The sequence below is a fragment of the Eptatretus burgeri genome, chromosome 15 (assembly GCF_056783735.1).
Source record: "Eptatretus burgeri isolate ZD-2024b chromosome 15, Ebu_testis_v1, whole genome shotgun sequence".
Lineage (NCBI taxonomy): Eukaryota > Metazoa > Chordata > Myxini > Myxiniformes > Myxinidae > Eptatretus > Eptatretus burgeri.
The window spans coordinates 50,091,465-50,118,634 of NC_140975.1; the positions used below are offsets into that span (position 1 = coordinate 50,091,465).

Genomic DNA, 27,170 nt, shown 5'->3' on the forward strand with positions numbered 1-27,170 from the left:
CTCGTCCAGCCCTGTGACTCTTGCCCATCCAGCCCTCTTACTCTTGCCAGTCCAGCCTTCTTGCTGCTGCTCGTCCAGCCATCTTGCTGCTGCTCGTCCAGCCATCTGGCTGCTGCTCGTCCAGCGCTCTTGCTCCTGCTCGTCCAGCGCTCTTGCTCCCGCTCGTCCAGCCCTCTTGCTCCCGCTCATCAAGCCCTCTTGCTCCCGCTCGTCCAGCCCTCTTGCTCCCGCTCGTCCAGCCCTCTTTCTCCTGCTCGTCCAGCCCTCTTTCTCCTGCTCGTCCAGCCATCTTGCTGCTGCTCGTCCAGCCATCTTGTTGCTGCTCCTCCAGCGCTCTTGCTCCCGCTCGTCCAGCACTCTTGCTCCCGCTCGTCCAGCCCTCTTGCTCCCGCTCGTCCAGCCCTCTTGCTCCCGCTCGTCCAGCCCTCTTGCGCCCGCTCTTCCAGCCCTCTTGCGCCCGCTCTTCCAGCCCTCTTGCGCCCGCTCTTCCAGCCCTCTTGCGCCCGCTCTTCCAGCCCTCTTGCGCCCGCTCGTCCAGCCCTCTTGCGCCCGCTCGTCCAGCCCCCTTGCTCTTGCTCCCGCTCGTCCAGCGCTCTTGCTCCCGCTCGTCCAGCCCTCTTGCTCCCGCTCGTCCAGCCCTCTTGCTCCCGCTCGTCCAGCCCTCTTGCTCCCGCTCGTCCAGCCCTCTTGCTCCCGCTCGTCCAGCCCTCTTGCTCCCGCTCGTCCAGCCCTCTTGCTCCCGCTCGTCCAGCCCCCTTGCTCCCGCTCGTCCAGCCCCCTTGCTCCCGCTCGTCCAGCCCCCTTGCTCCCGCTCGTCCAGCCCCCTTGCGCCCGCTCGTCCAGCCCCCTTGCGCCCGCTCGTCCAGCCCCCTTGCGCCCGCTCGTCCAGCCCCCTTGCGCCCGCTCGTCCAGCCCCCTTGCGCCCGCTCATCCAGCCCCCTTGCTGCCGCTCGTCCAACCCTCCTGCTCCCGTCCGTACAGCCCTCCTGCTGCAGCCCTCTCCTCGTCCGCCGCCTCCCACGACCGCCCTCTCTCCTCGTACGCCACCTCACATTACTGCCCCCTCTCCTCGTCCGCCTCCTCCCACTACTGCCCTCCCTCGTATTCTTCTGTCGGCCTCATCTATTACCGCCTCTTCCTACTTACTGCACCTTTTTCTTACTGGAGGATTAATTGAACACCTTGCCTCAAGCAGTCTTGAGAAAAAGGACATGGAAAGTGTCTTTTCAACTCTTGTTTTGTGTTTCGGAGCACAATGTATATTTCATATGAGCCGCCATTTTGTCTGAATCGCGATAGTCCCCAATGTTGGGAGTGTGAGAAGAAAATTTGATTGGTCAAGATAACGTCAATGGTGTCGTATTTTGTGCATGTACTGTTAAACTGGAGGTTTTTGGAAGTGACTAAAGGCAATTTGTGTTCTTCAGTGTTGAAGTATATAATTCAATTAAAATAAAATAGTGGTTTGAAAGGCTGGAGGAAAAAAAATAGACACTTTCGGATGTTTCCCGCCGTTGATGCACCGTCTTTTACACCGCCTTATTTAATACGTTAAATTAGCCCTTTGCACCTGTTTTGTCCTTTTTGACATCCTTAACAACATCATTTCCTGTTTGGAATGATTTTCAATTTTGCGTGGTAGAAAGACTAAGAAATAGATTTATATATCGCACTCATGTCTGAAGGAAGTGCTGCATTTTGGCATTTCCTTCTCGTGATGCGAGGCAGGTAGAGCTTCCCCCCCCCCACCCCCGTGTCATTTCAGCGACTGCACTGCTTAAAATTTTTTTTTATGGTTAGATGGACATACCAAATATTGAAGAGGCTACATCGCGTAAAAAAAATCTTACTCTGTCTGCATGCGTGCTTGAGATGATATTCCGCACAATTTGCCTAATTCAGAGCCAAAGTACTGCTATACTGCAGGTTCGTGTTCCGATCCATTGTCTGATTTGTGTTCTCCAGTGTTCAAAATATAACATTCAATTCAAATCAAGTTGTTCCTCGACCATTGACTGACATCTTTTCTTCTCTCTCGCGGAGTCTTTGATTTCCCAGTCTTTAAAATCAGTCCATGAATAGCTTGGTCTTTGGCATTAAAAAGCAAATTTCTTTTTTTTTATATAATATTTGTTAATTGTTGATTATATTTTTTGTTTTTGTAAGGTGTGTTTTGGAGATTAGGTTGGTAGTATGAATGTCCTTATCCCGTATTAATGAGATGAGATTTTGCAGAGTGTGCCTGAATCGTGTGCAAACGAGCAGGGATACTGTGGCATCAGATTTGAGATTGAAGTGATGTAATAGCACGTTTTAATTTGGTAAAAACCGAGAGGAGCATGACAATTATGGAGTTACGGAAATTGGTCTGAGATAAACTCACCATCTTTTAAAGCAAATCAGCCTTGATCCTCAACAGCCATTAAACTTGTTGCTCCTCTCCATTGCATTTGCTTGTGCAGCTCATCTTAGTCTTTTCTTTCTCATCTTCCCCAATCTATTTGAAGGTTCACAGGTAATATTCTTCAGGGAGTTATCAATATGGGTTCTTACAACTACCTGGGCTTTGCTGAAAACAAAGGTCCTTGCATGGAAGCAGCAGCAGAAGTGATGCAGACCTATGGGGTTGGAGTCTGCAGTACTCGGCAGGAGATTGGTGAGCAAGCTGTGAGTCGATGAATTGATGTGCGAGTACAGCGACGTGTTATTGTTCAATGTAGCCTGGGTAGTTTCATGTCGTTCCCCCCCTCCCCCCTCCCCTTTCGGCAGGGTGTTTGCATCGTGGCACAAGTACGGATGACAGGGAAATGTGCTTGCATAAGTGTGCGGATGAATTGATGAGGACAATCTTATTATGCAAGAACACAAGTTCTTAATTTGTGCAACACACTTTCATGCAAACTAGTATACGATAATACCACCACCATTCCACTCCCAAGTTAGCTGCACTCTCTGCCGATAGGCGTTTCGAGAAATTTAGAAAGCTGGGGAGAGTTTGACTCTTGTCTTGTGTCTTGTCTTGTGGACGAGCGTCTTGTGCTTTGGAAACCCCTTGAAAAGGCGAGACATGGAGGAACACATGAAAAAGGTTAAGGAGAAAACAAGCCTGATGAGTTGGTGAGAATCTTGGTGGGAATAAACAAAGACGAGTAAAGTCCAGACAGTCAAATTAATCACAACTGAAGTTGAGGCGAGAAGTCTGTCAGTACGACACCGTGCTCGAGGAAAAAAAATGTGATTGGAGCCGTGCAGTCATCTGCCCAGAGCGAAGGTGTGCCCATGGTTGTGACATTTGTCCAGTCCTCATCATCTTGAAGACCATATTCTGCCTCCTCTCTACAGTGGTACCATTCCAATTGTGGTCCATCAAGACCTGCACACGTACACATACACATTAAAATGGATTTCATGTTACCTGTTTGATACAGGAGGTTGTACTTTTCGAAATATCGTGGGTGAGGTGTCTTATCTTTCTTTTCTTCTGAACCTGGGGTGGGAAGAGAAGAGAAGAGTGAGACAGAGGTGGCTGTGTGGATCTTTTCCAGTTATCATGCTTCTCTCTCTCTTCTGTCATGGCCTGTGTTCTCCAACCATGTTCTCTCGTTACCATGCCTTCTCAATCTGCAGTGTTCTTCAGCCAGCTATGTGTTGTGCCATTGCATAGTAGGCTTAATGACATATCGCTCAACCTCTGCCTGGGTGTTGTGTGTGGCAAGGCACAGCGTGGGTCTGTCACATCTATGGAGAAATAGTTTTTTGGTATTAATGTGTGAATTGTTTGAAACATAATTCCCTTTTGTGTCATGAATTTATTATTTATTTCTTAAAGAATGGTTGCACCTCTTGTCGACTGGCATTTTGTGATGAGCAATCTGGTTCATTTCAAGTCCCTGGAGGGTTGAAATTCTTGTAACTGGAGGGTTGAAATTCTTATGACTGCGCGGAATTAGCCCTGCCGATTTCCAGTTCCAATGGCACCATTTGACTTGGGCTGTTAAAGAAATGCTTCAAGGTGGCTATCTTTGAGGATTGCCCAGTGTGAAAGTGGTAGCTGCCAGGAGTGGAGCATTATCTTCGAAACACACACACACACACACACGGTTGGATTCTGGCTTGCGGGATGACAACTATACAGCTGGAACAACAAGATGTTGGCATTCTCCAGGAGAAATGGCTCTATTTTATCCATTACCCTACCTAAATAAAGCTGGGGAAAGTTCAAAACCTTTGATGGCAAAATATAAAGCTGCTCCAAAGCCTCAGACTGCAGAAGGGACCGTAGACAGCAGCACATCAAAGGAGATAGGTGCACTCAGTCGACCCCTTGTGATTCTGATGTACCATACTCTTGTTACAGAGCATCGGTGCTGCCGATGCAATTTCTTGGTAAGGGTTATACAGGGTGGTTTGCTATTGCCTGCCCAGCAGGAGAGCAGGAATTTTGGAATCTGGCCACGGTGCTGGGGATGGCTCGTGTACTCCTTGTGAAGGAAACTGTATGATCCTTAATGTCCACAAAGTAATGCTGGCAGATGGGACGCCCAGTTTAACGTTCCATCCAGGGGGCGGTACACACATTGATGAATCCCCCCCAGCATGTGTAATGATGGGATGACAGTTGATAGCTGGGTCGGGATTCAAACTCAGGCGAGACAGCTTTGTGGTTTCATCCTGCCAGCCCAGTCAACCCCTTGGCATATCATAATATCGTTAGTAGAAATTGAGTATGGTGTTATTATTTAAAGCAAATACAAATTCGGTCGTGTATTGTGATATGTTAACTCTGTTACTGAGATGACGTTCTAAGACTCCCTCAGTGGTTCTTTTGGCTTTAGGTTGGAGCTCTGGTTTGACCTCTGCAGATTCTCAACATCAGTTTTTACCTCTGTCACCAAAATAGGATGGATGTTGTGTTTTCACATCTGTTTATCTGTCGATCACCAGGATATATCAAAAAGTTGTGGACGGATTCAGACAAACCTTTGTGGACAGGTTGTGGGTGTGGCAAGGACGAATTGATTAGATGTTGGTTCAGGTCAGGAGATCTGGCCTATCAGTGGGATACAAATGGTAAACTGTTCAGCCTTGGTGGAGGTATGCACACTACCCACTGCCGTTCTACTTTAAGGTGTTGTGCTGTTCCAATATTTTTAGGTTCATATGAAATGAAAATTTTGTGATATCTTTAATGGAACACTTCCATGCTTGTGTGTTGCTTGATGCCTAATTTGGCTTTCAAATTGTGATTTAGTAAAATGAGTTGTCATATCAACAATGCAGCAAGAGCAGCACAAAAACGGAATGGTGGATTTTGTTCAGGCTCTTGCTTTTCTTTGCATATCTTGGCATTTCTGCATCGATTAATGAGCTATTTTAAATCACCTGGAAACGTACTGAGTCAGGTCAGGTCAGGTATGGGAGCATGCGCCGGAGCAGCGCGTCGCTGCGTCCACTTTCCCCCGGTACTCCAAGGGCATCCATCTGGCCATCCCCCAGGCAGATGCCTGGGCAGATGCCTGGCCGACATGGTGGGCCCATTGGCCTTCTTCGCTCATGAGGCTCCCTCGCTGAAAGAATCTGATGAGCAGGATCAGCATCAGGAAAACGAGTCACATGTCCATACAACCTCAGCTGATGCTCACAGGCTATGCAGGTAACAAATCTCATTTAAGTATCTCTCAGCAACAGCTCGTTGGACACAAAATCTGACCAGAGATAGCCAAGGATTCTCCGAAGAGACCTGAGACCAAAGGAATTTAGTCTCCATCTCAGATCCCGAGTCAGAGTGCAAGCCTCACATGCGTAGAGCAAGATTGGAAGCACCAAGGACCTGAAGACTCGGACTTTCGTCGTCCTACACAGGTGCCGACAGCACCACACCCCATGATCCTCTGAATCCATGACTCCCCATGCCCGAACCAGATGTCTCTTGACCTCTGGCTCACATCCAGCAGAGACATGAATATCACTGCCAAGGTAAGTGAATCTCTCTGTGACCTCAACATCTACACCACAAACAGGTACAGACAATATAGCAGTATCCAATATGTCAATGAAAGCCTGGATATTAGTTTTCACCCAGGAAACCTGTATTCCCCAGCAGCTTCGACTTCTCATTCAGCACCTCGAGGGCCCCCAAAAGTATCTCCAGACTCTCTGCAAAAATGACTGCATCATCTGCGAAATCAAGGTCAGAGATTTTGACGTTCCCAAACGATGCACCGCAACCTGACCTCTCCGACATCCTTCCCAGAATCCAGTCCATACAAGTGCTGAAAAGTGTGGGAGCCAGTACACACCCCTGACGAACTCTAGTAACAACTGGAAATAAGTCAGAGATGGTATCACAGCACTCTCAATGTCATAGTATAGTTCAGACATCAGATCGATCAGTTTTGGTGGCACACCACGAAGACCAAGAATCCTCCAGAGGGCATCCCGATTCACTGAATTGAACGCTTTGCAGAGATCAACATAAACTGCAAGCAACCCCTGCCAAAATTCTCATCTGCGTTCTGTGAGGATCTGAAGGACAAGGATACGGTCAATCGTTGACCTCTTTGGTGTAAAGCCGGACTGCTCTGGGCACTGGTGCTCAAGCAAATGGCAGCGAACCCCATCAATAATTATCCGAGCAAAGAGTTTTCCTGGCACTGAGAGCAGTCACCCTTCAGTAATTGTTGCAGTCCTGGTGATCACCCTTCACTTTCCAGAGGGACAACAAGCCCCCTCTTCCAGTCAGTTGGGATGATGCCAATGTTCAGGCAGAGCACAGAACTGCATGCAACGACATGAGTACAGCATTTACACCAGCCTTGAGTAGTTCCGCATGGATGCTACATATCCTAGGAGCTTTACCCTATTTCAACCAGTTCACCGCAGCCTGTGTTTCCACAAACGAAGGTGGATCGCAGTTGATTGAAGGGTCAGCAATCGGGATAGTAACACCTTTGACATCCAACTCAACAGCTGGTGGATCAGCCTTGTTATGGTTGCGAAAAGTAAACGGCACAGCGGGCCTTCACTTCGGATTTCTCTGTCAAGAGCCCACCACCCACTGCTCTAACTGCAGTACACCGATGGACGGGCTTGGTGGAGCGCAATGCGCGAATTCCCCTGTAAACAGGATGAGAATCACTTGACCACAGGTGATGCTCTACCCCATCACAGATTCCTCTCACATAGGCCTCCTTGTCCACCCTCAGCACCCATATAGTTTTACTCCAACTTTCTAAACAGCTCAGCTCTGCCATTCAGCCTGGACCTGTAACTCTGGTCAGTGGTATCCAGTGTACCTTGAGAGACAAAATTATTCTTCGCCCGACGGTGAGTTCCAAGACATCCACTGGCAACATCAAGGGTGGTGGTCTTGAAGGCACTCCACAACTCTTAAGGAGTCCCCTAAGCACCCAGACCCCCCAAATCCCCACTCAGCCTGTTCACAAACTCCTCAGCTACCCTCTCCTCCTTGAGCTTGCCAACATCAAGCTGAGGCTTGGATGGTACCATTCTCCCAGATTTAAGGTGCAACTTAAGAGTTGCTACAACAAGCCTGTGCTCAGTATTGAGGAACTGAGCACTCCGGTAGATCCTACATTTCTGGATCAATCACAAGGTCAATCTCCTTTGCCACACCACCAGCGTTAGAATACCAAGTCCAGCGATGAGCTTGTTGGGCACTGAAACCATGAACCAGCCACCCTAAGCCCATGTCTTCTTGCAAAGTCAAGGAACTTGGTGCTCTTCTGGTTCACAGTTCCAGACCCATCGGGACCAACACATGTCTCGTAACCATCCCTTTCAGTTCCAGTCGATACATTGAAATACCCCAAGAGTAGAGGAGTATCTCGCCTGGGGCACTGATCAACCACAGAATCGAGTGTGGCATAGAATGCATCCTTCACGGTGAGATCACTCGCCTCAGTCAGAGCATATATAGAGACCAGGGAAACGACACCCAAGAGGTGAAGAATCCTTCATCTCATACGATTGTTGACCGGTGTTTCCTCAATTTTCATTGGAGTTAGCTTATTGGTAACAGCTCCAGAAACTCCTTGGGCATGGTAACCAAGAGTGGGTGTAACCATTCGCCATAATGTCGCCACGATCCGGTTTCCGAACTTCAGAGTGCTGCAATACCGATGTTCAAACGCTTGAGCTCAGATGATAACAGAGACAGGTGATCATCTTCTTTTGGGGAGAGGACATTTCAGGCACCCACCCAAAGGGACCGCCGTCTGGTGGATGACACCGACTAAATTACAGGCCCAAGAATGGACAAATGATGCAGATAAAGTAAGTGATGGGAGTGCCTACACTGTGTTTCATTCTTCAAACCAGCAGACATGCAACTGTGGAGCCTATTGTATAATAGTGCACTTCCAGAAATTTTAATTGTAATGTGAAAATTAAATTGTAATAATGGCTGAAAACAACACCAACTTTCGGAGATCTCGTGTGATACAACAGGGAGAAGAATAAATTAGCAGGAGGATAAGGGATTGGGAAGGTGAAGAGGTGATGACGCATCTGGAGGTAAGTGGAAGTATATATTGGATTTTGCGAGCGTTTCGTGTATGAGAACAAACACTGTGTTTGCATGACTTGGGGGTGGGGAGGGGGGGGTGTTGGGCTTGTGGAGGGGTGAAAGTGAAACCAGTTTGAAAAAGCTGCTGTTAGTGAAAAAAAACCCCCACAAAATGTGGGAATGTATCCTGCTGATTGGGTGTCATGACAACATGAGTCATTTGCAGAACTTGATCACAGTTATGATTTTGTAATCCCCACATTATACAGAATTGTTTTCATAAATCACATTGAACACCATTTGTGATTTGTGAAGAATTATGATTTTTTTTTTTCCCATCAAATTTTCTGTAATGAAGAAGAAAAAAAACTGTCTGTCTGTTTAAACCATAAGTAAATGGAGATGTTTACCCACTAATGCAATCCTGAGTTTCTATTGTTATTATGTTGGAGGAAAAGTTGCTTTTTTTGTCTTTTGCTGCCAAAAAGGGGTCACTCATCATGAGATATCTCGCATAAACACACTGCACAGGGAACTTGGACAAGCATGAGGAGTTGGAAGAGCTCACAGCCAAGTTCCTGGGTGTCGAGGCAGCGATGGCATTTGGAATGGGCTTTGCTACCAACTCCATGAACATTCCAGCATTGGTGAAGAAGGTGAGCCAAGAAATTGGTTAAATACATTTAAAATTGCAGTGTCTTTTGCACTTGTGACCATTCATGGTAATGCTGAGAAGATTGATTTTGTAATTTTATTTTGATTATCGTGCAACACAAAGCCCCCTTAAGTTTTAAATTATATGAAATACATCACTTGAGGCTAATTGACAAGCTTAAAATGACAAACTCAGCACAATGTTGAGACGTGCTGCCACCTTTCGCGTGCAGCAAATGGCTGCGGACAGTATCATTTTTCCTGGGGGAGTAGCTGTGTCGCTGATGCAGAGTAGAAATTTGTAATTTCTTCAGGGTGCCAGCGGTAGTTTGCATACTCTTCGTGAAGGACACCATGGGATCTATAACCTCCATAGTAGGGTAACCAGAGAGTTGGTGTCAAAGCCACCCAATGTTTGCCTGTTTATACATTTATCGTTTTTAAAAGACGAGTCTAATAATATTTTTTATAAAGGATTGCAGTGAAGTCTGATCCAAATAATTTTAAAGCAATATATGTATTTGTATGTTGTAATCAGTAAACTAGTACACATATTAAATGAATGGCAAGCGTCTAGTATAAACAGGCGAGCATTGGGTGCTTTGACACCATCTTAGGTTGAAATATAAAAAATAATTAAAATCATTTGTTAATTTCAACTTCACTACACCAATGGTATACCCCAAAGGAACCTCCATGCCAAATATCAGCATCCTAGTACACATATTAAATGAATGGCAAGCTTCTAAATAACTTGCACCAAAAACTTTAACGTTGATGTGCTACAAAAAAGTTAAGTTCAAAACAGGTCAATAATTTAAAACATTTGAAATTATTTTTTTAATTTCAACTTCACTACATCAATAATATACCCCAAAGGAACCTCCATGCCAAATATCAGCATCCTCGTACACATATTAAATGAATGGCAAGCTTCTAAATAACTTGCACCAAAAACTTTAACATTTTCACGCTGACGCTCACGCTCACGCCGGGGGTATCGCTATAGCTCTCTGTTCTTCGAACAGGCGAGCTAAAAATGACAGTTCTGGGACACGTGACCTTCGACACTCCCAAGCCTCCCATGATGGAAATGTATAACTTTCACAACTACAACCATATAGTCTTTTATTTACTGATTCATAGTTATGAAACAAAGTTGGGTTAAAAAATAAAAAAAAATCTTTGGGGTATTTGACCTTTTGACCTGTAATACTCCCCACATAACCTTCCAATATCACAATTTTTTTTTTTAAACAAACTTAAAAAGGAAATTAAACCTGCATCGTCATAAGGCATCTTTTCCTTTTAAAATACAACACATTGCCATGGAGAGATAACTTTTTCATCAAATTGAACGAGGCTCATATTTGTAACAAAAACTATGAACATCCAAAAAGGATATGGGAAAATTTAATGTGAAAAATATGAGATTCCGCTCCCATGAGATATTTTTGGCCATTCCACTACTAATGGCTGTTCCACGACTAATAGATATTTTTGAAGAATTTTGGAAAACCTCCTTGGTTTGAAGATTCTTATAAACCTTGATCCAACTCTCTTTGACACAGCAACCGGATTTTCTTGGAAGTCGGCTCAAAGGTGACACAACAAAAACTAGAACGGCACTCGGTAGAGTGCATACCTCCACCCGGAGGAACAGTTTACACATTGTATCCCACTGATGAACTGGATGTGGATCTGGACCTGAACCAAAATCGAATCGATTCATCCTTGTCACACACCCAATCTGTCTGCCAAGTCATGACTGAATCCATCCACAGCTTTTTTGATATTCTCCTCACAGACAGACAGGAGTGAAAACATAACCTTCACCCACCTTCAGTGGTGGAGGTAGTTAAAGTTATAAACATATGTTTATATGCTCTTAATGTTTGAGTCTTAAAACAGGAGGCATTTCATCAGTCTGTTCAGAGAGGTATGCAAAAGCAAATAATAACTAGAGCGAAATTGATGGTGCACCATCACAAATTCCCATGCTTCCCATCAAAAGCAAAGTTGAAAGATGGTGAAAGGTTCCATCAGGAATGACCCAATATCAAATGTTGAGTTAAAAATATTTTTTTTACAATTTTGACCCCCTGTCCTCTGTGACCCTAAATCCCCACCCCTGGGGCATGAACTGGGATCAAATCGTAATTTCACTCGTCTCCAAATGTTGATTGCTAATGCAAAGTTTCACTCAAGAAAATGTGCCTGTAATTGCGTTTTTTGGTTTTTGACCCCACCCCAGGGGGCAGAACCAAAATGATACTGCTCTTGCACCTTCACATACCATGTATTGATCATAACCACCAAGTTTGGTGTATTTCTGCACAGTCGTTTAGGAAGAGATAGCGTGATGGACGGACGGACAGATTTCAATATCCTGCCCCCCGTCGGAGCATATACAGAGATCAGGAAAATGACACCCAAGGAGTGACGAATATTTAGTCTCATAATATGCTCGGTGACTGGTGTTACCTCAATTATCATTGGAGTCAGCTTATTGGAAACAGCTGCAGCAACTCATTGGGCATGAAAACCACCAGAGCGACCAGACCAATAGTAGGTGTAACCAACCGCCATGATCTCGCCTCAATCCGTTCTCCGAACCACAGAGAGTGCTGCAATACCGATATCCAAACGCTTGAACTCAGATGATAACAGAGACAGGTGATCATCCTCTCTTAGGGATTGGACATTCCAGGCACCCACCCGAAGGAACCGCCTCAGGTTAACCCAAGGAGGCCGCCGTCTGGTGGACGACACCTCAGCAACACCCTGACACGCACTACCGCAATCTGACCCGGGAAGGTTACTCCATCGTTTCCCTCCTGTCATCAAAGATCGGGGGTCTCGAAGGCTTTGCCCCAATCCCACCATTCGGTGAGCTGCCCTGCAAAGGGAAGCTGCACAGGAGGTACTCTCACGGAGTGAGTTTTCAGATTTCTTTTTCTTTTTTAATTCTTTTGGAATGTTTTGCAGAATGAAGGGTTTTACGGTAGCCGGAGTGCAAATCCTGCCACCAATCTCCTAATAAAAAGTAACCCAACTTCAGGAGGACGTCCGCAGACACAGTTGGGCACTAGATATGGATGGCCGTTGGTTCACAAGGAGCTCTCCGCCATTTCCTTCCCACGCTCCCAAATGTCCCTCATTGTACTTCAACAAAGCATGAGAGCAGAAAACCTTCGTGCTTGTAATGGTTGAACGTTTATATTCGATAACATGATGGAGACTGGGTACTCTGCATCATGCAGCTCGCATCTTGATCCTTTCAGAGTCTCAGCCATCCAATAATTTGAAGTTGGGAGTTGTGGAACACTTGCCACTCTCCTACGTTAGGGCATCTAAAACATCGATGAAGCTCAATTGCATTTGGAACAGAGCTGGTTGCTTAATTGGCCAACCGTTGTGTGAAATCAACATCCATCTCCTTTCTTACCAGCGATCTATGGCTCGTGTGTACCATCTACAGAAACACAATTCAGCAACTATCGTTTATTGTTCTATCGGCTGTCAGCCCTACAACTTGTAGTATTAAGAACCACAAGAGTGGCATATTGCTGCTTGCTGGGAACAACAACGATTTCAAGTTGAGTATATATCTGCTCCATCATAAATGGATCAAAATCCTGAAATTCCCCACCAAGTTCCATGACAGGTGAACTGTCTCTTCAGAAACTGCTGTAATTTGATCTTATCAGGACAACTCAAGGTGGGTACCAAATTATGCTTTAGAAGCTGTTACCAATATATCGTAAGCCTTTTGAAATTAAAGTATATTCACATCTGCGTCGTTAAACTCTGGTTATTCTCCATTTCATTGCCTCGGTTTTTTTTTCTTCTTTTTATTCTGTTGTTTTCGTTCATCATATCGTAAACAAAATGTGTTCCTTCGTGTTATAGCATCTTCATCTATCGTTCTTCGCTTCATTTTCAAAAAATGCTGAAAAAGCATCGTGTGCAAATTCTCTCCACGTCTTTTATATGGATGTTCTTTGACTCTGCAGTCAGAGTGCCTCAATTTGAAAGTTCCCCTTGGCTTTTCTAACACCTTCGTACAATTCACAACCACCTTCAACTCAAGCGGGCAACAAGAAATGTGTTTATGAAGCTCTTTTATTTGCTCGTGCAAAGCAAGGTTCTGGCTCTGATGTGACAGACACAAGTATTACCGGGGAGATGTCGGGAATGGTGTAGATTGTAAATGCTTGCAGCGGTGTCTCGAACTACAAAAGCATGATTTCAACTTTGTTTTTGCCCTAATTTCCAAAGCCTGAGGATCTTGAATTCCACATTGCTGTCAGGTCCTGACTTAGAGACAAAGCTTCAAAAAGCCAAACCTGTGGTAGGTAGATGAAGTTCGTAGTATTGGAGTACTAAGTGTTTCCTCTCCATGCTTGAAGTAAAAGTGTAAGTGAAAACTTGTATTCGACTGTTACATGTAAGAGCTTTTGTATCTGCTTCGGCCTGTAACCATCAACACCATTACAAAACTGATTACATTCAGATAAACGCAACAATGTGCACATCAATTTTGTTTTAAAACCGCACTAAACAACATTCCAAAAAAGGCAAGGCTTAAAATCTCACCTTTTGAAGGGGCTTTGTGAGTACCTTGCAGTTAAACATGATTTTTATTTATTTATTCAGAATCTCTTTTCCAATATGCGTGGCAGGGATGCCTGATCTTGAGTGACGAGTTAAACCACGTGTCACTTGTGCTGGGTGCGCGACTCTCAGGTGCTACGATCCGAATCTTCAAGCACAACAGTAAGTTTTATTCTCGGCATATTTGCATTAAGACTTCATAATTTACCTTTCAGGCATGAGATACGTCGTCGTCTTCTCAATGTCTGAGTCGTCTTGTACATTCGTTAAATGCTTAGGAACATGATGCAAATCGCAATGCGGCCTTTGCAAATAGCATTGTGATGTACAATTTGTGAGGCTTCCAGTTGAGTTATGTAAAACACAAGTGTTTATTAATGCATGCCCATCGACGCAGCGCAACAGCTTTAGGTGTTTGTTTGTTTTTTGCCATCTCTGCGCAGCAATCCAAAGATGTGATTGTAATTAGCATGTTTAGTTCAGCCTGGATGATTACCTGAAGCAGTGTCGAAACTCCTTTGATTGCGTTGCTTGTAATCTGCTCATCGATGCTCCAATGAGCGTTTACGGCATCCCCTTTCCGGAGTGCTTTCTGAAATCGGTGCTGCGGAATTGCTATTGAAGTCTCAGAAAACGATGTGTCAATGATCACTTCAAGGACACCGGAGCATGATATTAAAGAGGCTGAAAAACAGATTGATTCAACCAATTACAAGCATCAAGGAAACCTATGCGAAGTGAAATTTTGTCTGCTCGACGATGCAAATAGAGGTGCATGTTACCAGAATATTTCAAAATAAAAGGCCTTTAATTTGGTGAAATTAGATTGGGGTGGTGAACCCCCCCCCCCCACTCCCTACAATACCATAAGAGTGCATTGCTCTGGTAGAAAAGAGCTGGAATGCTCATTCCAGTCCAGTTGTGATGAGCTGAGTTTTTATTTGTTTGTATTCCACTTCCAAAATTGATGCCAAAATGTCCTATTTTGCAGTATTATTATTATTATTATTATTATTATTATTATTATTATTATTATTATTATTATTACCACTATTATTCTCTTTTTCCAAATTGAAGTACATTCATGCCTGAACTTTGAATACTGTTTTGGTTGCAATGAAGTCTTGCACAAAAAGGTTATGCATTGTAACCTTGAGTTGATGAGTAGTGGCTGTGAATATTGGCTGTAAGAGAATGGATGGGTTAATGATGAGAGTTAACATGAGGAGTTTTCTGCTGCTGAGGGGATCATGGCTTCACTGCTTGTTTTGTTCTCACCATCTCAGATATGAAGAGTCTGGAGCAGTTACTCAGGGAGGCCATAGTGCATGGACAGCCACGTACACACCGTCCATGGAAGAAGATTCTGATAATTGTGGAAGGAATTTACAGGTACAAGGATAGCTCGACACTGGGCAAGGCCAATAATCCCATCTTGCCTGTGCCTCATCTACATCCCCAAGTCACAACCCCATTGCCCCACCCACGAGCCCAATCCAACACCACACCCACACCACAACCACAATCCAACCTGACATCCTCTCAAAGGTAAAGTGTAGTGATACGATAGGGTGGTGATGGAGGGCATAAGGTGTGGAGGACAGGGGTGAAGAGGTACATCACAGGATGTTGATAATCGCAACATATGGTATTGTGTGTGTGTGTGTGTGTATGTGTGTGACAAATTGAAGTACGTGCACACACACACACACACACACACACACACACACACACACACACACACACACACACACACACACACACATCTCTTGCTGATTTAAAATAAAAGGATGTAAACTTTTAACAAATATCCTTCATTGTTCTATTTATTGTTTATATTTAACACAAAGCAACATGTGCCTTTTGATTTTGTTTGTTCATGTTCATCATGGAAAATAGTAATTCGATGCAAACCTTCCCTTTGCCTTGGTTTTAGTATTATTATTATTATTATTTATTTTTACCATTTTGATGAACAAGCTGGCATTTTCTATTGAATTAATTGGTTTGTTAATCCTAAGTTAAAACTGGAAAGGTTTGCACACCAAGCAGCCCGACGTAGGCGGTGCAATAAATTCCGACGTGTTCTCATTAAAATTGTTCCTGTTTCCTTGCGACTCGCCACATTTGCAGTATGGAGGGCTCCATCGTCCGTCTACCAGAAGTAGTGGTGTTGAAGCGCAAGTACAAAGCATATCTGTACCTTGATGAAGCACACAGTATTGGAGCGGTGGGCCCCACAGGACGTGGCGTTGTGGATTACTTTGGGATGGACCCCAGAGATGTAGACATCATGATGGGTACTTTTACGAAAAGTTTTGGCGCAGCGGGAGGATACATCGGAGGCAGCAAGGTATTTGCCATCGTCCATGTATGTTTGTGCACGTGTTGTGTGAAACATGATTTGGGAATGTATTTCCTCACAAATAGTTTGTATGCAATAAGACAAGATTGCTTTGCAGCAAATGGAAAAGAAACCAGAAAACATGCCTGTCGACACGAACGTCCGTCTGTCTGCCTACATGTGCACACGTACATACGTGGAATTTATTATAGTCTTCATTATTCGTTGTGGTGGGCTTGGGATCTGAGGATCCTGAGTTCAAATCCCGCTTGGCTGTTGAATTAATACCAGGTAGGGTTGACTCTGCCCGTCATCCTTCCGAGGTCGGCAAAATGAGTGCCAGCTTGCTGGTATCCTGTGTCGGAATGGTGACCCGTCCAGGATTGTACCCAATAGCCAAAGAGACTGTTTCGGCAGCACCAACGCTCTGCACAGAGTCAGAGTATGGTCCCAATGGATGGATGAATTATTCGTTGGCATGCTTTGAATGTGTTCTTTTTATGTTGTATACTCACTAGGCATTGGTGGACTTCCTGAGAGCAAACTCGCACAGTGCGGCCTACGCAACATCCATGTCACCGCCCGTTGCACAGCAGATAATCAGTTCAATGAAATGCATCATGGGAGATGACGGCACTACTATAGGTATTCAAAATAGGACTTTCTACTCCACTGCTTGCTGCTGTTCAATGCATTTAAATTTCGACTTAATGCTGATCAGATTCCTTCCCCTCACCCAATATTTTTTCCATCCTTTCATCTTCAAATTTACGAATAATATTTTTTCGTAACTTTCTTCATCTTTGTAAATGTTTAAATTGTAATTTGCTTTGTGGCAGGTCAAGATCGCATCACACAGTTATTGAGAAACACGCGCTACTTTCGACAGAGGCTGAGGAATTTGGGCTTTGTTATCTATGGGAATGATGACTCACCTGTCGTTCCCCTCCTGATCTACCTGCCAGCAAAGACTGGGTTTGTTACCTTGATTGTCTTCCGCACTCCGTTGTATTTGCACCATATTTTGTTTGGAGTACCTTGCCTAATTGCTGGTGTCAATTATGCAGAAAGGCAGGGAAGGCATAGGTCAAAATGATTTTGTGATCTAAGGTGATTGGCTGTCTTGGCTTTGTCCCCCTCAGGGCATTCGGGCGAGAGATGCTCAAAAGGAGGATTGGAGTTGTGGTGGTTGGCTTTCCAGCAACAACAATCATTGAGTCTCGGGCTCGCTTTTGCGTGTCTGCAGCGCACACACGTGAAATGCTTGACACGGTACACATTTTATTTTTATTATTAGCTGATCTGGAATTTATATTCCAGAAAAGGTGTTGTCATCGTGCACCGCCCGTCTGTCTCCTTTCTCGACTTCTCCAGCCAAACTGCTGGGCCTATCCAGCTGAAATTTGGCAGCAACATTCTTCTCCTGACTGGGAACAGGAATTGCAAAGCTCGTTCTGGTCACGTGACTTTAAGTAGGTGAAAATGGCCGACTTGGTAAACTACTTCAAAAATCTTCTTCTCCAGATCCACCAGTCAGAATGCTACCAAATTTGGATTGCAATATTAGGCCAGGGCCGTGATGTTGAATTGCGGAGGTCATGCCGATCACATCACCGGAAGTGTCAAAATAGCAGACTTAGTAAATTTTTTGGAAAATCACGTAAATTCTTTGAAAAATCTTCCTCTCCAGACCCACCAGTCAGAATGCTGCTAAGCTACTAAACAGAATGCTCCTCAACATTAGGCCAGGGCCCAGATAAGCTGCATGTCCATTTGTCCTATTTTTATTGTTTTTATTATTGTTACGTTTGAGGGGGGGTATGCATTCAAAGGGTAATTAGGATGTTTAATTAGGTATGCCATGCTGTTCGAGTTTACCAGGATCTCGATGTAATAAGTAGCAATTCAGTGGTGATAAGTTGTCTAGTAAATGTTCATTTCTTCAAGGGGGAAATGATAAATGTCACGTAATTAGATAGGGACACGGGATAGGGTAAGTGTGTCTGCATAAACCCCTTTTGGTATTCTCTGAAGACTGGCCGTGACGTCACAGGACAGTGCAGCGGATGGCTCCGCCCCGTGATCACGATTGGCAGAAGGCGATGGCGGTGGGCCAATAAACGGCTCGATTGAAGTGACGAGGACCAAGGATAAAAAGGTTCTGTTCGGGGTCAAAAAGAAAGAGGAAGAAGATTGCAACCAAAAGATCGTGTTTTTTTTGGTGTAGAGGCTGCTGCGCGGAGAGCGTCCTTGTTGTTGTGCTGATTCGATCGTGTTCTTGATCGTGTCTTGGAGCCTTGCTGAGCCTCGTGCCTCACCTTGGTTGGCTCTGGGGTTCTGCTGGCTCGCAGTACGGGGTCGAACGGCGGGCGGACCTGCCTCCCTCTCCTGCTCGCAACTTGGCGCCAGAACTGGTTCCCTGGCGGCTGTGAGCGGACTTGGGCCAAGACCAGGAGGTCGACAGCACCACGGTTTCTCCTGCCCCCCTGACGAGAGCAAGGCCAGCTGGTCTGACGCTGATCCAGGGACAGTTGCGTCCACACCACGGTCCAGCCTGACCACCAGAAATAGCTACGTGTGTGTGTGTGTGTGTGTGTGTGTGTGTGTGTGTGTGTGTGTGTGTGTGTGTGTGTGTGTGTGTGTGTGTGTGTGTGTGTGTGTGTGTGTGTGTGTGTGTGTGTGTGTGTGTGTGTGTGTGTGTGTGTGTGTGTGTGTGTGCGCGCGCGCGCGCTTGGCGCCTTAGAAGGTTTGAGATCTCTATATTCATTGGAATTGTCTGTGTTTTCCCCCACGCCCGATCCCACACCATCCCGTCGAGTCGCCCCGGATCCCTCTTCTTGCCGAGTCTTGTTATTTCTGGTAATAATTAGAAAAACAAATAAACATCATCAACTCAGTGAAAAGTGACTCGTGCCACCTTCCTCGTCCCGTTTGCAGTAGAGCGATTAGAACCGCCATGTTTGGGTTATAAAGAAATAAACCGCCTCCATCGTTTCGGCTCATTCTACGTTGGCGGGACTGTTCAAGTCCCGTGGACGTCACATTATTATTATATGCTTGGTGTTGGCTTAATGATTAGAGTGGTGGGCTTGGGATCCGAGGGTCCTGAGTTCAAATCCCACTCAGCTGTTTAATTAATACCAGGTGGGGCTAATTCGGCCTGTCATCCTTCCGAGGTTGGCAAAATGAGTGCCAGCACGCTGGTATACTGTGTCCAGGATTGTGCCCAATAGCCAAGAGACTGCTTGGGCAGCACCAATCCTCTGCACAGAGTATGGTCCCAATGGATGGATGGATGGATTATTATTATTATTATTATTATTATTATTGTTAATGCATGTGTCCAGGCTCACCAAGTAGCTGAATGCTGGAAGCAGCGATTCCCAAGCTGCCAGGGGTTGGGTGTGGGTTGGACATGCACAAGGACGAAATGGACAATAACAAGTAACAATGGCCCAGAGAAACGCAGAATGGGAAAGCATAGGCATGTGTCGATGAGATTGAGGATGTGCATGAGCAGTTGTGATCGTGATGGGCAGTACATTTCAAAGACTGAAGTGAGAGAGACGAGATAATGGACATGTGGAAATGATCACATTCAGCAAAATAAGACAATGTAGGTGGATAACCAGACTCGATTTTTGGAGTGGAGCAGATGATTTTGAGAGGAATGCATGCGACCTGAGGTGTTTTGGAGAGGTCAGATGTGGGAGAGTGCAAGAGAGGAGTCAGAGCAGGTTCTTGTATCAATTAGAGAGTTACCAACTTCGTCTGTGGGAATCTACCTCTTGTGTTGAGATATTAATGATGTGGAAAGCCTTGTTTTTGACTGCCTCCAGAGGAGCAAGTTGAGACACAGGAGCACCAGCCCAGAGAAGGGAGATTTACTCCACGGACCTCCACATGAAAGTCTTGTACACACTGGGGGGGGGGGTGGTTGACACCTGCCGTCACGAAACAGGAAAATCACTGACCAGTGGTTTATCTTTCCAGGTCTGACGAAGTGCTTCATCAGTGTCCAGTCTTCCAGAGTGTGATCTGTCGTTCTGTACACAGTGGAGTCATCATGAAAATGATAAAGTTGTTTTTCAAGAGAGTCGTATAGATCAAGAATAATGTAGCTCTGAAGACATTGCTTTGTGGAACCGCAGCCCAAAGGCAAAGGTCATAAGGAAAGATACCACCGATAGCCACCTGCTGTTTCTGTTCAGAGGAAATCATAAAAAAACACCTCAACAGGACGACATGAATAGGAAACAGGCAACTTCAAAATGAAGGCTGGGTGGGTGCTGGACAGTATCAAAGGCTCGAGAGATGGCTTAGTCTCTTTATTGTGGTTTAGAGCATCCAGCCACTGCTGTATAAGAAAGAACAGTGTAATGTCAATGAAATGGCCAGATCTAAAGCCAAACTCGTCGTCAGAGATTAGCGAGTTTGAGAAGAGATGGCATTTAAGGTTGGTGGAAAATATGAACTTCATTACTTTTCTTATGATGGAGCGAAGGCTGAAAGGTCTGTCGTTGAGGGGATCCATTTTGGAATATTTATTATGGATAGGAGTGATGTTCGCAACTTTCCAAGAGGGAGGAAGTTGTTCATCAAATAAGGACCTCTGAAAGAGAGGCCGTATCATGCTGCCCTTTCACATCCTCTTGCACTGCTGCTCTGGCACATCCTCTTTCTGCTCTGTTCACCATATCATTTTCACTCGGTCATCTTCCATCTACTTGGAAGTCAGCCAGCTTTACCACATTACTTAAACAAGGTAGAAAAACCAATCCCCTGAACTTCAGACCTATCGGTTTACTTCCAATCATCAGCAAGATTGGAATCCATCGTTGCAGTAGACCTCAAATTCTTCCTCTTTTCCAATGGTCTAATCTCTGACCATCAGTTTGGATTCATACTAGGTCACTCTACCTTGGATGTGCTGCTTCTGCTCTCCCAAGAATGAATGGAGACCCTCAATGTCAGACCTGAGATCGACTTCAAAATATGAAACCAAACGGTTCCGTTTGGAATTTTTAATATGCAATAGGCGTAGCCCAGAAATGAATGGAACCCTTTGGAATTGCTAGTGTGCCTGTTGGTTTATTGGACAAAATTTTCATTGGTCTTCAAGACCTTGTTACATACCTGCCTGCTGTACTGCTTCAGCATTTGTTTGCCTTTTACCGGCCCAGATGTGCCTTGGCCAGGGTGGGGATGATGTTTGTTATTATTTTTGCCAAATGATACTACCTGTGCTATTACTATTATTATTATTGTTTAATATTATTTTTATTAATAGATGGTTTGTTACAATGTTATCATTTTTGCTATATATTTTGTAAATTGAATGCCATGCCGCGGAAGGACGTATAAAGCTACCTGACGCACCTTAACATGACGTGTGTTTAAAACATGGGAATTCTTCCAGGTTCTTTGTAGTTAATTAGGCAAATCAACTCAGGGAGATAATGATGATCATTTTGACGTATGACATTCCACACCAGAATACTCCAGTAGAACCACACACACACACACACACACACACACACACACACACACACACACACACACACACACACACACACACACACACACACACACACACACACACACACACACACACAACTCATCCATTTATAGTGGAGTCTTAAAGGGTCGACAAGATCTTTAGGGTCTTGTGGGTTTTTTTGGGTCACCTGGGTGTTGGGTCCTCTGGAGCGTGAGGTGCAAATTTAATTGGTTGAGATGGCGTAATATTTTGGCCAAGTCCTGCTAAACTAGAGGATTTTGGAAGTGACAAGAAGGTGATTTGTGTTCTACAACGTTCAAGTAGATAATTCAATTAAATTAGAATAGAGATTTTAAAGGCTGGAGGAAGAAACGACATTTTTTTCCGAAGTTTACTACCGTTAATGCAGCGTATTTTACACCACATTATTCAACAAATTACAGTAAACCCTCAAATATTGAGGGGGTTAGGCTCCTGGAAAATGCTACGATGGTGGGAATCAAGGGCCAATGGGAAAAGGGTGGTTCGGTTCTTGGGGTTTGAGGAAATATAAAGGAAGGTGGGCAGCAGCTAAGAATAAACACAGCACAATTTAAACAAGAAAAAGAGCAATCAGTGATTGCAAACCCTCGCCAGGACTTCTTGTGAGTGGTGTATTTTTGTAGGTTATAGGGTAAATCCAATATGGCTGTCAAAACGTGTGACCTATGACATCATATATGTGACCCTTTTGTTCCTCATGGATAGGTGGTCATATGTGTAGTTTCACCTCGATCTGTTCAGCCACTTCAGAGAAGGTTTTTGAAGGTTAAAAAAAACAACAAAACAATATGGCTGCCAAGCCACGTGACCGATGTCATCGAAAAATAAAATTGTGGACCATTTTATCCTAAGATGACCCTCAAATTTTTTTATACTGATTGGATGTAGCGTTCTACCTACCGTATTTTCACGACCAAAAGGCGCACCGTGCCAAAAGGCGCAGTCTCAGTTGTGTGTGCCGTTCCTGTATTTGACACACACATAAGGCGCTCCTCACGATAGGGCGCGGGTTTTATATGAATATCCTCTACTACGTACGTCCGCCGTACAACAACACACTCACACAAGCACACAAGTGTGCGTATTTAAAAATAGATCGGGAGCAAAATTGAGTTTGGTTGTGCTTTATTAAAGTATTAGTTACAAAAATACTAAAACAATCAAATACCGGTAATAGTCTTTAATCAAATCCATCGAAATCCTCATCCTCTGTTTCGGAATCGAACTGCGCTAAACCCAACCTAGCAGGTCCACCTTCCTCGCCGTCAGAGTCACTTTCTGCACCGTGCGGCTCCTCCGAAATGATGCCGGCTTTAGCGAAAGCTCGGACAACAGTGCCAGCAGACACGTTAGCCCAGGCATCAACAATCCAGTGGCAAACTGTGGCGTAACTCGCCCGGCACTGCCTTCCACCCTTTGTGAAGCTGTGCTCTCCTTCGGTCATCCACCGCTCCCACGCCGCTCGCAGCCTCACTTTGAACGGCCGGTTCACGCCGATGTCCAGCGGTTGGAGTTCCTTTGTCAAGCCTCCCGGAATCACAGCAAGCGTAGCGTTCATCTGCTTCACTTGTATTTTCACGTCGTCGGTGAGATGAGCACGCATAGAGTCATAAATCAGGAGCGAAGGTGATGCGTGGAAAAAACCACCCGGTCTTCTTACATACACCTGCCTCAGCCACTCCTTCATCATTCCCTCGTCCATCCAGCCCTTTTCATTTGCCTTGATAATGACGCCTGCTGGAAACGTCTCTTTAGGCAAAGTCTTCCTCTTGAAAATTACCATCGGCGGCAGTTTCTGTCACACAAAGGGCGCACTGCACTATAGGGCGCGTCGCACATTTTGACAAAAATCTAAGACGTTTATATGCGCCTTATAGTCGTGAAAATACGGTATATATGCAATTATGATGTCATAACGAAGGCACCTATGATGTCAGAAAAAATACCACACTCATTCCGCATGAGGAGTATCCAGTTGTTACTGGAGTTCGTCAGGGGTGTGTACTGGCCCCCACACTTTTCAGCACTTGTATGGACTGGATTCTAGGGAGGATGTCGGAAAGATCAAGCTGTGGTGCATCATTTGGGAATGTCAAGATCTCAGAGCTTGATTTCGCAGATGATGCAGTCATCTTTGCGGAGACTTTAGATATCCTTTTGGGGGCCCTCGAGGTGCTGAATGAGGTGTCGGAGCCGCTGGGATTACGGGTTTCCTGGGTCAAAACTAAGATCCAGGCTTTCGGTGACATCTTGGATGCTGCTGGCCTGTCTGTGTCTGTTTGTGGTGAGGATGTTGAGGTTGTGGAGAGATTCACTTTCCTTGGCAGTGTTATTCATGTCTCTGCTGGCTGTGAGTCAGAGGTCAATAGACGTCTGGGTCGGGCTTGGGGAGTCATGGATTCACTGGATCATGGGGTGTGGCGCTGCCGGTACCTGTGCGGGAGGACGAAAGTCCGAGTCTTCAGGTCCTTGGTGATTCCAGTCTTGCTCTATGGATGCGAGACATGGACTCTGACCAAGGATCTGAGACGGAGACTTAATTCCTTTGGTACCAGGTCTCTTCGGAGAATCCTTGGCTATCGCTGGTCAGATTTTGTGTCCAACGAGCGGTTGCTGAGAGAGACTCGGATGAGATTTGTTACCTGCATCGTCCGTGAGCGTCAGTTGCGGCCGTATGGACATGTGGCTCGTTTTCCTGACGCTGATCCTGCTCACCAGATTCTCTCAGCGAGGGAGTCTCGTGAGTGGAGGAGGCCAAGGGGCCGACCACGTGCCTCGTCGTTGCAGCAGGTTGACCAGTATCTCAAGGAGATGGGGATGGGCCTGGCATCTGCCTGGGGGAAGGCCAGACGGAGGCCCCTGGAGTACCGGCAGAAAGTGGACGCAGCGACGTGCTGTTCTGGCACATGCTCCCATACCTGACCTGACCTGAGTACTTGCTCTGTGTCAATTGTACACCCATGGCTTGGGGAACACTTGTGTGAAGTTTCTCCTTGATTTGTCCAGCCGTTCTGGCGGAGAAGATTTTTATGAGTTTTCGGGTAAATCCAATATGGCTGTCAAACCATGTGACTTATGATGTCATATGTGTGACCCTTTTGTTCCTCATGGATAGGTGGTCATACATGTAAAATTTTGCCTCAGTCTGTTCAGCCACTTCAGAGAAGATTTTGAAGGTTTAAAAAAATAAAATAAAATGGCTGCCGAATCATGTGACCGATGACGTCAACATATATATTTTTTTCTGTTGACCATTTTATTCCCTCTGACCCTCAAAAATGTTCATTCTGATCAGATATGGCTGTCTACAGATGCAATTATCATGTCATAACGAGGGCACCTATGAGGTCATAAAAAATCACACTCGTTCCCCACAAGGAGTACTTGCTACGTGCCAAGTTTCAATTTTTTCCTTGGTGCGGTTTCAGAGATACAGAGGTCCAAAGTTTTAACGTTTTCCCAATATGGTTGAAACACCACATGACCTATTGTTGCGAATCTGGAAAGCTATCACACTCAACAGTCAGGTCCTTTAGCTCAGTTATCTCGGTAAGTACGTGTTTTATAGATAGCTCCCCGACCCTGGTCTCATGGGTAATTAAATGCTCCTGCGCTGTGAAGTTATTTTGATGGTCAGGTTTGCTTTTCGTTTATTTTTCCACCACCGACTGCATCACCGACCACACCGCATCGCCCTCGCCTCACTTCCTTCACCTCGCTCTGGCCGACGTCAGGGGTGGGCGGAGCCCCTGCAGAAACCTGTTGCTCCGCTTCCTGTTGGAGGGCGGGTCCAAGTGATGTCACCACGCCACCTGGCCAATCGGGGGGGGGTTGCCGCCCGTTTTGACCAATGGGAGGGATGACGGCACATTTGAAGAAGGTCGTCCGGGTGGAGAGGGCGGAGTTGTGAGGAGGCGCCCCCCTCGAAGCGGGGGGTATAATAATAGGCGCGGTCCGCGCGCGTTCTGTTCTGCGTCAGGCGCGGTCTGTGCGTTGTAGAGCTGGGCGTGATTCCCTTGTCGTTCTGGACGTTGTCGTTCCCCTGTTGATCTGGTTGCACACGAGTTCTGGAGGGTGTCTGCGCATGGAGGGACTTCTCCCGCCAGCCTCCGCCCTGCCAATTTCGCCGCTTGGATCGTGCTGGGGGGGGGGTCCAGTTCGACCCCGAGGACCTGGTCCTTGAAGACCGCACGAGGTGGAAGGTCCAAGATCGACCCTTACCTCCAGCTCACCTTCCCTCCGAGCTGGGGGTATTAATAAAGGCGATAGCCACCACTTCTGTGTGTGTGTGTGTGTGTGTGTGTGTGTGTGTGTGTGTGTGTGTGTGTGTGCGTGCGTGCGTGCGTGCGTGCGTGCGTGCGTGCGTGCGTGCGTGCGTGCGTGCGTTCGTGCGTGCGTGCGTATGTGTGTTCGTGGCGCCCGTCTAATAAGTAGTGAAACTGTTTAAGTGCTTGCTGTATAAATCCTCTCATTGCATTTCTGATATTCGGTATAGCTCTGTCTTCTGTGTTCCCTAGCCCCCATTGCTTTATAAATATACCCCCATTTGTTAAATGTTCTCAGCTTGTTTGTGTCCATTTCTGCATTCACTGAGCGTGTTGGGAACTCGCAAGGCTGTTGTGCCACAGTAACGGGATCATCGGACCAACGGAACTTGGCGATTAAAACCGCTTGGCATTGCACACGGAACGAGCTCGCTAAGCGGCACGTTTCCGTACGAGTTCCGACGAGGGTGTGAGGGCTCGGTCGATCGCCACGTGGTCGCTAGGTATTTTGAAGATTTGGCAAATAACCCTGTAACACGTGGTGGAAACATTGACCCTTCACGGTCCAAAACGAGGACCCGTCGACTCCGGACTTATCCGGAGAAGTACGATCTGAATTCCGGTCGAGCCGACTTGCGGCTCCATCTGGCAGTCGTGCCACGGCCGATGTCCCGGCCCCGCAACGCTATGACATCATCATTATCGAAACTTTCTCCATGAGTTGTCGCACCAATGGTGAAAATTTTGTCTCGATCCACGAAGCGGTTGTGGAGAAAAACACGAAAGTTCTTTGCGGACATACAGACAGACAGACAGACAGACAGACGGACCCAAATTCAATAACCTCTCCAAATTCTTCGCCGAGGGTAATAAATATGTATAAAAGCATGTTGACATTGAAATAAGCATGTAAGTAAAATAAATACAGTATAAAATAAACAGAAATACAAAACTTTTTCCTTTTAAATTTATTACAAAACAGAGGTGGGTGACGGTAAATACTATGTACTCGTTTGTACTGTCCTCTACCGTAGATAGAAAACACAAGACTTCGCTCGGGATGATGCTGCTAGAGAGGGGGAAGGTGTTCATTAGAAAGATGTGGATGTAGAACTTGCAATGGCTGTTCGATCATCGGGAGCACGACAAAGTCGCCCGCTGCACTGCCACGTATAAGAAGGGTAAAACGAACCTCAGCCACCTTGAGCCAGAGCAGATCTT

General features: G+C 45.6%; 1 protein-coding gene across 2 annotated transcripts in view; it reads left to right on the forward strand.

The window, feature by feature from the left end:
• SPTLC2 (serine palmitoyltransferase long chain base subunit 2) overlaps positions 1-27,170 on the forward strand; it is a 70,545-nt gene that overhangs the window by 39,259 nt on the left and 4,116 nt on the right. For both annotated transcript variants that reach the window (XM_085858530.1, XM_085858531.1), the window contains 8 exons: positions 2,508-2,656; positions 9,059-9,183; positions 13,867-13,960; positions 15,085-15,190; positions 15,932-16,151; positions 16,661-16,787; positions 16,982-17,117; positions 17,285-17,414. In XM_085858530.1, coding sequence (XP_085714656.1) covers positions 2,508-2,656; positions 9,059-9,183; positions 13,867-13,960; positions 15,085-15,190; positions 15,932-16,151; positions 16,661-16,787; positions 16,982-17,117; positions 17,285-17,414 — 1,087 coding nt within the window. The remainder of the gene's footprint in view (positions 1-2,507; positions 2,657-9,058; positions 9,184-13,866; positions 13,961-15,084; positions 15,191-15,931; positions 16,152-16,660; positions 16,788-16,981; positions 17,118-17,284; positions 17,415-27,170) is intronic.